This window comes from Triturus cristatus, chromosome 2_2 (assembly GCF_964204655.1).
Source record: "Triturus cristatus chromosome 2_2, aTriCri1.1, whole genome shotgun sequence".
In the NCBI taxonomy this organism is placed as follows: domain Eukaryota; kingdom Metazoa; phylum Chordata; class Amphibia; order Caudata; family Salamandridae; genus Triturus; species Triturus cristatus.
This window is the reverse complement of record NC_140582.1, coordinates 715,029,313-715,040,058: the sequence shown is the minus strand read 5'-3', so window position 1 is coordinate 715,040,058 and position 10,746 is coordinate 715,029,313. Positions and strand designations below refer to the sequence as shown.

Sequence of the window (10,746 nt, the reverse complement as noted above, 5' to 3'; positions counted from 1 at the left end):
AAAGTTATGCAATGTATTATTACACAAAATGTGCGTTTTTTCTAACTGCTGGCTATTCTGATACAAGCTATGGGAATCTATGAAAGTTCCAATACTGGAGTAAGAAAACAAGTTACTTACCTGTAACTTTGGTTCTCCAGTATTGGTAACTTTCATAGATTCCCATGCGCCCACCCTCCTCCCCTGGGAAAGCTCAGCCTCTAGCATCTTCTGTTATACTGTTACACAACGGCTAAGAAAATCTGAGGCTCTCTCAGGAGGGTTCTATGGGGTGAGGCTGTTCTGATTGGTTGTTCAGTGTTTTTGGTCTCTTTTACAAAAAGAGGTGGATATGCTACAAAATGAGATGAGGCCTAGGCCTTTTTCTTTTTTTGTACCTACTGCTATGGTATTTTTTTATTTACCGGGGACTCCCATTCCGACGACGGGGAATGATACAAGCTATGGAAATCTATGAAAGTTACCAATAGTGGAGAACCAAAGTTACAAGTAAGTAACTTGTTTTCTTATATGTGACCAAATCTTCCATGGGCAACGTGAGAGACAGACATGGAGAGTGCAGCCAATGCTACTGTACAAAAATACATAAAATTGCTAAACTTTAAAAGGACTGTTGACTTTCAATGACAAAAATCGTTATGTTGCAATACTGTTAAATAATATTTACTTGCACTATTACATGATGAAGAACAACTTATCCAATTGTTACCCTCTGCAGAAGTGCGTACAAATAGGTTTATAACTTTTATTTTAAATACTTATATCCAACCACTAATATCACTTCTGAAATGCAAACAATTCACTGGGACTAAGCAAATGCCAATTGTTGAATCCAGTCGAGTAAATCGCAATCCTAAACAGCAGCACTTCGTTGTAGAAGAAAACAGATTAAAAATAAAAAAGCAAAACAATGTCTTTTTTGACTCTTTAATATAAAATTCAGGGTGGAGCAGGAGTCATTCACAAGACAGGCTGTTATACAAAGTGGTGAGCTATGCCCTGAGAAGAGTGCAATTAAGAACTCTGCGATTCAAATTCATCCTTGGGCTGCTATTTACAATCACTGATTCTTTTGAATGGGCATGTACCCATATATGTGTGAGCCACGCACACACTATCGTGTACAGAGAGTACATCGGTTTAATATGCATCTATAATGGAGGTGTCACAGAGGCACCAAGAAAGATTAGAAATATACCCTCATTATCAAGTAATGCAATCCATTTTTGTTTGTTATTTATTGCTTACAAATGCTCTTCAGACTGTGGGGAGATCTTTGGTCAAAATAAAATCAATCACCAGTAAAATTTCTCACAAAAAAATGACATTAAGTATTGCACAACATTGTCCTTCAATAATACACAGAAACTGGATAAAGGAATGTTTGGGGTCCTCTGTGAGGAAAATAACTGTACAACATTCATATGTTTTATCAATGTCCAACAAAAACCTCGATTTCATAGACGTTTAAAATATTTTGTACACTCTTGACAACTCATATTAACATCTGAATTTCAACCAACGTTATGAACAAAAAAGTGTGTTCAAATAACATTTAAAAATAAACTACTGAGAATGCAGCATAGTTTCTTCATCTCTACACGCAGGTACGACAGCGAGTCTTTTCAAGTTTGAATACTTCACATAAAACGAAGGAAAATGTACCAAAAAATTACAAATCAGTAGTCTTCAATCAGCCCTCTATGGAAAAGAGGAAATAAGGTTCCATGTCTAGTTGTACACATAGACATAAAGGTAGTGGATCATGTTGTGCGTTCTAAAAGCTGGCCAGCCTTAAACTGGTCTAAGTGACCTCGCAGCTCCGGGCACAGTTCTATCAGCAGCAGTTCCATCAGCACCTGGGGGTGGTACAAAGAGAAAGGAATGAACCGGAGAGAACAGAGAGTCAAAGGAAGTTCACATAGTCAGTTGAATGACCCATGTCCCAGGCCCCTAGGAACAGGAGGCAGCAGGACTAAACCCATCCCAATTATAGAACTGCAGCTGATCTTCTGGGATATATGGCTAAGGGCTTGGGTTGCCTGTGCGTGACGCACAACAAAAGTGATGCAAGTCCTATAGTGGAATTTACTAGGCTACCTTGCCTGTGTGGTTGAGTAAACCCAAAGCAACACATATAGCGGTATTTCCTTAGCTTGCGGCAAGGAGGCGTTCCATGGGTGGAGTATAGGCGTTCCCACGCATCCATCCATGGATTTTGGTGCATATCCATATTTAGAAAGAGTTGTAAACCTGGGAATGTGTCAAAAAGGTATGCCTCTCATTGCCAAGCTTAACAAGGAGAAGTATCTGTATTTCTTTTTGTTACTTCCTTTTTCTAAGTGTGATGCTTTCCACATCACACATAGAAAAGGGGAAATGCTTTTAAGCATTGTTTTTTGAGCTGGAAGGTACTCCTTCCTACGCAAAGACAATCCTGCCTGTAATGCAGGCACCCTTGACCCATGATGCAAAGGTGCGTGCATTGGCACTAGGCAGCACACAGTGTGCCAGCACAATGAGGCAGCAGAAATGTGCCGTACTTTGTAAATATGGCACATTTCTGATATCTTCTTTTCACACAACGCAGCAAGTTGTCTTGTTGCGGTGCGTGAAATGTTAGTAAATTTGGCCCCAAGTCTATAATGTCAGGAATGACTCTTTGCCATTATCTTCGAAGTTCGAATAGCATCTATTCAAGATTTACATTTTGAAAACATACATTTTTTTCAGAAAAACAAGTCCTAAACGTTGAACTATTACACTGCCTTCAATTTAAAACCAAATCCAATACAAAAAACAGATACTGACAAAGCCCATAGTTTTTGCTTTTTAAAAAACAAATCTTGCTTCAGTGATTGGAGATTTTGTATATGTGGTTGAACAAACTAGTGCTATTGCACTTGGTTTTTCTTCGGAAGCGTATGGCAACTTACTCTGGGGTTCAAATGCCAAACTGGGGTAGTAATCAGGGTAGGGGCAATACTGTTTCTAGAGTGGCCTCTGCTGCGATGCTTAGCATTGCAAAATGCCCATTTTAAATAGCCCTGTGGTGTAGAATGGTAAAATCTCTGCCCCACTGAACAGGTGGCTTTAAAACAAAAAAACATAAGTGCAGGGAAATTAACACATGTAAGATTGGAGCACTGTCCTCTAATCAAGTAAACCTGGAACAGGAAATATGATTAATAAGGGAGAAAGCAATAGTTAACCAAGCAGGCCTTAAAAGCAGTTTGGGGGCCATCAGCGCCCATGCGCAGAAGCAGAAAGGGTCATGTGCATGTCTTTGCCATTGTTGTGCTGTTTAGAGCCCATTAATGAACTATGAGAATCTATGAGTAAGTGCATGAAGTCCAGACAACACAGCTCGGAAACAGAGAGGCAGTCACTGCTCTGCTTCCGAGCTGTGCGCGACTGGTACATTAACCTAGAAAAAAATGCAAGTTAGTGTTCGAGTTTTAGACCAACAATTTCGGCAAAACAAGCGCAAGTTTCCTTCCTGCGCCTGCCATAGGTTCTGAAGATGCTCATGATATGGCCCCAGAAGTGAGAAGAGGAATGAGCGGGGACCTGGCTGAGGCAGTGCAGAATTCTGGCACAAGTGTGAGTGTGAGAGGTGGGACGGGAGGTCAATGGAGCACGGCCAGAGAAGGATTTCTGAAGCTGGGAGAAAACCCCGGTACAACATCGGTGTCAGATGGTACACCAAGAAGCCTAGTGTGTGTACGTGTGGCGGTGGACTGGATGTTGGCAGGGAGATGTGGGCGCTGTGGATGGTGCGGATGCAGGACATGCAGATGCTGGGGAGGGTTAAAGTCACTAGGTACATTCAAGTGCTGTAAGAGACTGGGGTGGGGGGTCAGGACAACCTTGGGACTATGGAGGGGAGGGTGGATGTTGACCGTCTGCACTTAAAATTATAAACCTTTATTACGTGCTACTTCAGACATAGGACTGCGACCTAGGGTAGGGATCACAAGATAGTGGGGTTGAAAGACATGACTAAGGCCCACGTACATGGAATATAGGTTTACGTATACGTATTTCCATATCTGTTAGACCTGGCATCCTAGGCTTGGTTTTCCCTGACTTTTTGCCTCTACCTCCCATGTTTTTGATGCACTGCTGGATTTTGTTTTTTCTGGTTTAGATGCTATGGGCACTTTGCCACTGCTGATCAGTGTCAAAGTGCAAGTGCTCCCTGTATAAATTGTTATGGTGATTGGTTATCTATGATTGGCATATTTGTCTCACCAGTAGGTCCCTAGTGAAGTGCACTAAGTGTGTCAGGGCTGGTAAGTCAAATGCAACTAGTGGACCTGCAGCACAGATTGTGCCACCCACATGAGTAGCTCCAAAGAGATGTCTCAGGCCTGCCACCGCAGTGCCTGCACGCAGTTGCTAACTGTTATGTTGACCTGGCAAGTGTACCCACTTGCCAGGCCTTACCCTTCCCTTTTCTTACACATAGGACACCCCTATGGTAGGCCCAAGGTACCCCCCTGGGCAGGGTGCAGTGTATGTAAAAGATACGACATGTACTAGTGTGCAGACCACGTCCTGATAGTAAAATACTGCCAATTTCGTTTTTCACTATTGAAAGGCTATCTTGCCCATAGGACAGAATGGGGAATGCTGTGTAACATGTTTACCTGCATATCTTCCCATAGGAGTGAGATGGAATATTGGAGTCTGGTATCCCTGAATTCAGAATTTGATAACACATCTTTTAATAAAGCTGTTTTTTAAATTCTGAGTTTGAAAATAGCACTTTTAGAAAGTGGCTATTTTCTTGTTCAACCTTTCTGTGTGCCTCTGTCTGTGTTGAGAGTGACAGGGACTGGGGTGGCTCCAGGAATCTGGGTGAGTCAGCACTAGGCTGAATAGACCTATCTACATTTGGAGTGGTGGGAGGAGTAGCACCTGGGCCTGAATAGGGCTGTGCCTGCCTTACACAATGCTGGCTCCACCTCCTGCGGTGCGTCTGAAGACCCTGGCCCACATACACAAAGGAAGAAGTTGTGCACTGGCAGAGTGCACCCAGAACTGGTTTGAACTGGGTCCAGGTCACCTAACACATAGAGAACAAAGACGTTTGGGGTATAAAAGTAAGAGCTGAAACCCCTGAAAACTAGACTACTTTGTGATCAAGAGGAACCTCTGCCAAAGAAGAAGAGCTGAAGAAGACTGAGGAGAAGTACTGCCCTTGCTGTGTGCTCTGGGGCTGGCCTGCAGTTTGCTAATTTAACTAAGGAGAGGACAAGGGACTTTGCTGTGTGCTGTGCCCCCCTTCCCCCCCCCCACCCGCTTGCTAAGGACTTTGCTGTGTGCTGTGTCCAGAAGTAAAGAGTCTCCAAGGGCCTGAGGAGAGCTGGCCTCCTGTTCTTAACACACAGGGTCATAAAAGTTTCTAAGATATCCCAGGAGCACTGTGTGGATGTGCTTGTATCCAACTTGTGTACTACGTGGAGCCCGTGTTGCTGAGAAGGGCTTTTCTTCGTGATCTACAAAGAGAACTGCGTGCCTATTTCACCTCCGCCGACCCGTGAGCCTGAAAGAGCTGTGTGTGTCACCGCCGATGGCCCGTGACGAAAGGAAAGCGCTGTGTGCCTTCAATTCACCGCCGCCGGCCCGGGAGCCTCAAGAGCACTGTGCGCTTCACCGCCGCTGGTCCAAGACCGCCGAAGTCGGAGGGAAGCCGCGCTGGGATTGGCGCCAATGCGGGGTGTTGCCCGGCAACGAGGGGCTCGTCACCCAGAGGAGCCGCGCTGAATTCCAAGAAGCGCAAGGCATCCAGACTCTGTCCCGACAATCAGCTGCTGCCTGTGAAGAAAGGAGAGAGACCGCACCCCCCTTCCCTCCAGGTAACTGCTTGGATTAAGTCCAGGGAGCATGTAGTAATTACCGTCTGGGGTGGGGGTGTGGGTCTGTGAGAGAGTGCTCTCGGCCTCCCGCCTTTGTTCAGCGAGCCCTGGGATCCCAAAGGCCAGTACTTGCCCCTAGAGGAGCGGCAGTATCGGAGTCTGTGTGCGGAGACAATTTGTGCATTCCTAAAGTACTTTTGGGGCATATGTTTTTGCACTCGCTGACAACGTGGTCAGCATTTCAACTGTCTACGTAGCTGGGGGCCCAGTAATTCGCCTACAACAGATCAAAGGGAGAAGGGTCCAGCACACTAGAGATATGTGCCCAATATTGCAGACAACACCATTTAAAACCCGCAGTCTGTTTTCTAAAGTGACTTTCCACACGTTTGAAACAGAGTTTGCAGCCATACTGACTCTACGAGTCTTTTTTCCTTTCTCTAACCATAAACCTTATCAAAGACAATTCCTGAAGAAGAGCTAATTGCATATGTGGAATTTTTGTTGTTTTGGTCTTGCCTAAATTCAGATAAAGATATATATATTTTTATAAATAACCTGTTTGTTGTCCATTTGTGGTGTTTCACCGTGTTACTGTGGGTGTTGGTGCAAATACTTTACACATTGCCTTGGGGATAAGCCTGTCTGCTCGTGCCAAGCTACCAAGGGGGTGAGCAGGGGTTATCTACAGTGTGTTTCCCCCTTACCTTGTCTAGAAGCAAGGGTCCCTATTTGGTCAAAGGTACCTACCTCTGCCAACTAGAGACCCCCAGTTCTAACAATATCAACGGTCATATAAAAATAATAATCCAGGTATTGCATTTTCTGCTGTTTTTGCAACTCCTACTAACGAAGATGTAAAAGAAAAATGCACTGGAATATGCACGGTTTAATTTAGGAAAGGAAATGTGCACTGAGAAGCCAGTGGTTTGATGGTCTTTCTCGGATTGAAATAACAATTTACAAATTCATCATATTACATCAATCAACTGACGTTTTTGCTGAAGACCCACAGCACATAGCCAAATTCCTTTAAAGTTTGGCACCTCAACAATGCTATTCTTTTAATATAAAAGTAATCCTACACAAATCTTGCTTTTGATGGACACACACTATTAACCGCGGATTCCTCATCTTTTGACTACCCCTGGATGTTAGACACCTTCTGGATCTCTTTCAAGCCATTGCACCCGTTCACAGGCAGATGAAGCTATCTGACTCTGCAGTCTTGCACTGTCTGTAGAAGTGAAGTCCAAAGCCACATAGGCGCTAAACCTCTATGCTGACGGCAGCTTCTTTGCGCATCGCTGGATGCAGAATTAGAGTACCACTCGCAATTCTGTCGGTTTTTACTAACCCTGAACTTTCTGGAACTACAATAGTGCGATAGGAAAATGTCTCTCCCCATGACCACAGGCTTTAAGCTATTCTGCGACTACAGTAAGCAGACGTCTGTCACGGGCCAGAAGACGTTTACCTGTGGTGTCTAGGGTTCTGATCATGGCTCGACATCATGTAACAAGTGTATCCGGATGCACCCAAAGGCAATTATGGAGCAGTCGGCGAAACCCTACACTGAAGAACACAAAAAGCAGAGTAGAACGCACTCTAAACAGCAGACCTGCTCCAAGTCACAGTACTGCACCTGTGCCAAGTTATGCCTGCACTCCCAAGTTTTGGCGCAAGTCAAACTAAGTCGTACCATATGTCCAAATGGAACTCGTCTCCATCTTGCCACTCCCGCGCAGGGGAGAAGTCATGCAGTCGACGCTCCACCTGTCTCAGAGCCCATTTCGAGGCTGGTGCTGGCATGGCACGAGTTTCCAGGGCTGTTTTTGACCCACAGCAGATATAGGCCTCCAAAAAAGTGATGGCATCTCCCTCTGGAGCGCCTTTCGGCCCCATAGAGCCACAGGGACCCCCAATATCACTTTCCTTGACTTTCCCTTCCCCAGTAGCAACTCACCCCACTCCTAAGGGTGATAGGCTGTAAGCTCCTACCCATTATCTTATATGGTGCAATGATATTTAGAGAACAGCTGTCAAACTGGCTGGATAAGGCCCAAACCACCTGCTATAGACTTATTTTCTTTCTCCAGACTGTACCTCACATGCCCAAATTCAGCTAGAGTTCTGCCTGTTCTCGCAGCAGCTGATACTGAAGGCCAGGTTTATAGCCTATTGGCTCAAATGCAAACCAGCTGAATGACACATTAAAACATGCAATTTGGGAAGAAATAACCACACCACAGACAATCTGGCACAGTTATTTGACCACCACACTGGAGGTATTGGAGGCGAGCGCAATCTGGTCATGTAATCTTGCAACCATAGCAGCACAGCTGCTAACCCAACAAGCAAAATTAATATCGAGGGAACAGGATAGGCAGGCCCTGAAGATAAAGGAACACGGAAGTTGGACAGTAATGCTGTATGATCAAGTGGTCCTTTCGTTCTACCTCTCAGCAAGGATATGAACAAGCATTTGCAATTCAATAGGTCTCGCATTAGGAAAGTTTGAGCTTTTTGTATTGTAAATTGACTAATTTTTTATTTATGTGTTGGTATTGAAAATATTGAAATTACTAGCTTTCTCATGTACAATGTCAATAGTTTTAAACTGTTGCAAATGTGACACCTATAGTATTTGTAATGCAATATGTGTTGTATTTACGTGACTTAGATGTATTGATATTATAAATAACAATGGCTTTTAATTTTTGCAAATAATTAATACTTAAATAAAAGTTGATGTAAATTATAATGGCAATCATTTAAACTTTTGTTAATAACTCGTGAAGATTATGTTTAGTGTATTTAATTGCGCCTAAAATCCAAGAACAGAAGTTAAGTATTATCATTTTGTTTGTGCCATTTGTAATAAAGCCTAAATATTGAGCCAGTTGTTGTTGAGTGGTTGTACAGATTGATACTGTGGTGGCGGTGAGTGATGTTGTGGTGGTGTCGAGTGATGCTGTGGTGTTAATTGATGCTGTGGTAGCGCATAGTGATGTAGTGGTGCCCTTGAGTGATGCTGTGGTGGTGCTAAGTGATGCTGTGGTGATGCGATAGATAGATAGATAGATAGATAGAGTGCAATAGTCCGATAGATAGATAGATAGATAGAGAGTGAGGGCGATAGATAGAGTGTAATTATGTAGAATATAATTATGTGGCACCGAGTGGTTTTGTGTGGAGTGTATGTTGATTTTAGTGGCGTGTAATTATGTGGCTTGAGTGTTATTTTGAGTGTATCTTGCATTGTTTGCATTGTAATTAATTGGCACTGAGTGTTATTTGGAGTGCATGTGGCATTGAGTGTAGTGTAATTATGTGGTGTGTAATTATGTCGCGCTGAGTGGTATTTGAAGTGTATGTGGCATTGAGCGCTTTGTAATTATGTGGTGTGTAACTATGTGGCACTGATTGGTTTTTGGAGTGTCTGTTGTATTGAGTGCATTGTAGTTATGTGGCATGTAATTATGTGGCTCTGAGTGGCATTCGGAGTGTATGTTGCCTTGCCTTGTATTTCTATGGTTCCTTAAACCCTTGGAGGCAATTCTTTTATTTTAACTAAAAAGATGGTAGTTAAATGGTGTTTACGGCAGGATGGTCGTTAAATGGTGGCTACGGAGAAGCTGTGTGCTGAAAGGCAAAGAGAACACGGGCATGAAAGTGAAAGCGAGGATGAAAATGGAATGAGTGTGGCAGGATGGTCGTTAAATGGTGGCTACGGAGAAGCTGTGTGCTGAAAGGCAAAGAGAACACGGGCACGAAAGTGAAAGCGAGGATGAAAATGGAATGAGTGTGGCAGGATGTTAGTTAAATGGTGGTTACAGGGAAGCTGAGTGCTGAAAGGCAAAGAGAACACGGGCCAAAGCTGGAAGAAAACACGAGATGCGAGAGGCATGTGTGTGTGACAAACACTGGTGGGGCTCAGAGCATTCTGTTGCTGCCTTGATGCCTGTGTGTGTGAGCAGTGGGGCTGTGTGTGTGAAGTGCCTAAAGTTGCAAGAAAACATATGGTTATTTAAATCCTTAGACGCAGAATTAATGGAGCTAATGTTATCGACCATAGAAGGATGAAAAGGGAATGAGCGCGGCATATGTTAACTTTGTAAGCGCAGAAAGCGTGCAGGGCAAACTTATTATTTTGGTTGTTTGAGACTCAGATCTGGGCAAAGCTGCAAGAAAACACGGAGGGGGGAGGGCGGGCTGTGTGCTGAAAGGCAAAGAGAACACAGGCATGAAAGTGAAATCGATGGATGGCAATGCGTCCGTGAGACTAGCCCTGTGGTGGGGGAGGGACAGTTGTGAGAGGCGCCATGAGGAAACAATCTCCCGGCATGCTGTGGCAGGGCGGGGGAGCGCATTCCAGGCGGGGGAGCAGACCCTTTGAAGTATGATGCCGAGGCTGTGGCTACACTTGCACGCGCCAGTGAGCTGAAGCGCTTCCCCAAACGGATTGCATGGCGGCACGATGCACGTGATTGTGCGCGTGCTCGCCATGCAATCCACTTTTGGGAGCACTTTGAAATGCCCCTCTTACTGGAGTCTCGCATAGCGATTGCATAAACGCAATAGCTAGGCGAGACCTAAAAAACAGCTGATGAGACAGATTCGGTCTAATCCCCTACAAGCCTATTGGTATGGCCGACGGGATCCCGATGATGACAACAGGCAATGCAGACTGTGTGGAAAGGGAGAGGGAGAGGAATCTTTCTGCATCTGTGAAAAGCTGCTCCCTTTAAGAGTATTCTGGCTGCGCCCAATATGGCGAGTAATTCACATCAGGACCTGCCAAGACGCCGCTCAGGCATGCCTGAGAGAGGACTCAACGCAGCTAGTGGCTCGATTTTTATAATTTCTTAAATGCGCCCTA

At 44.4% G+C, this 10,746-nt stretch overlaps 1 protein-coding gene across 1 annotated transcript in view; it reads right to left on the bottom strand.

The window, feature by feature from the left end:
• Positions 1–913: 913 nt before the first annotated feature.
• The window catches only part of SNX25 (sorting nexin 25), an 880,463-nt gene continuing 870,630 nt past the window's right edge, over positions 914–10,746 (bottom strand). The window contains exon 19 of the mRNA XM_085641936.1: positions 914–1,859. Coding sequence (XP_085498062.1) covers positions 1,764–1,859 — 96 coding nt within the window. The 3' untranslated portion in view covers positions 914–1,763. The remainder of the gene's footprint in view (positions 1,860–10,746) is intronic.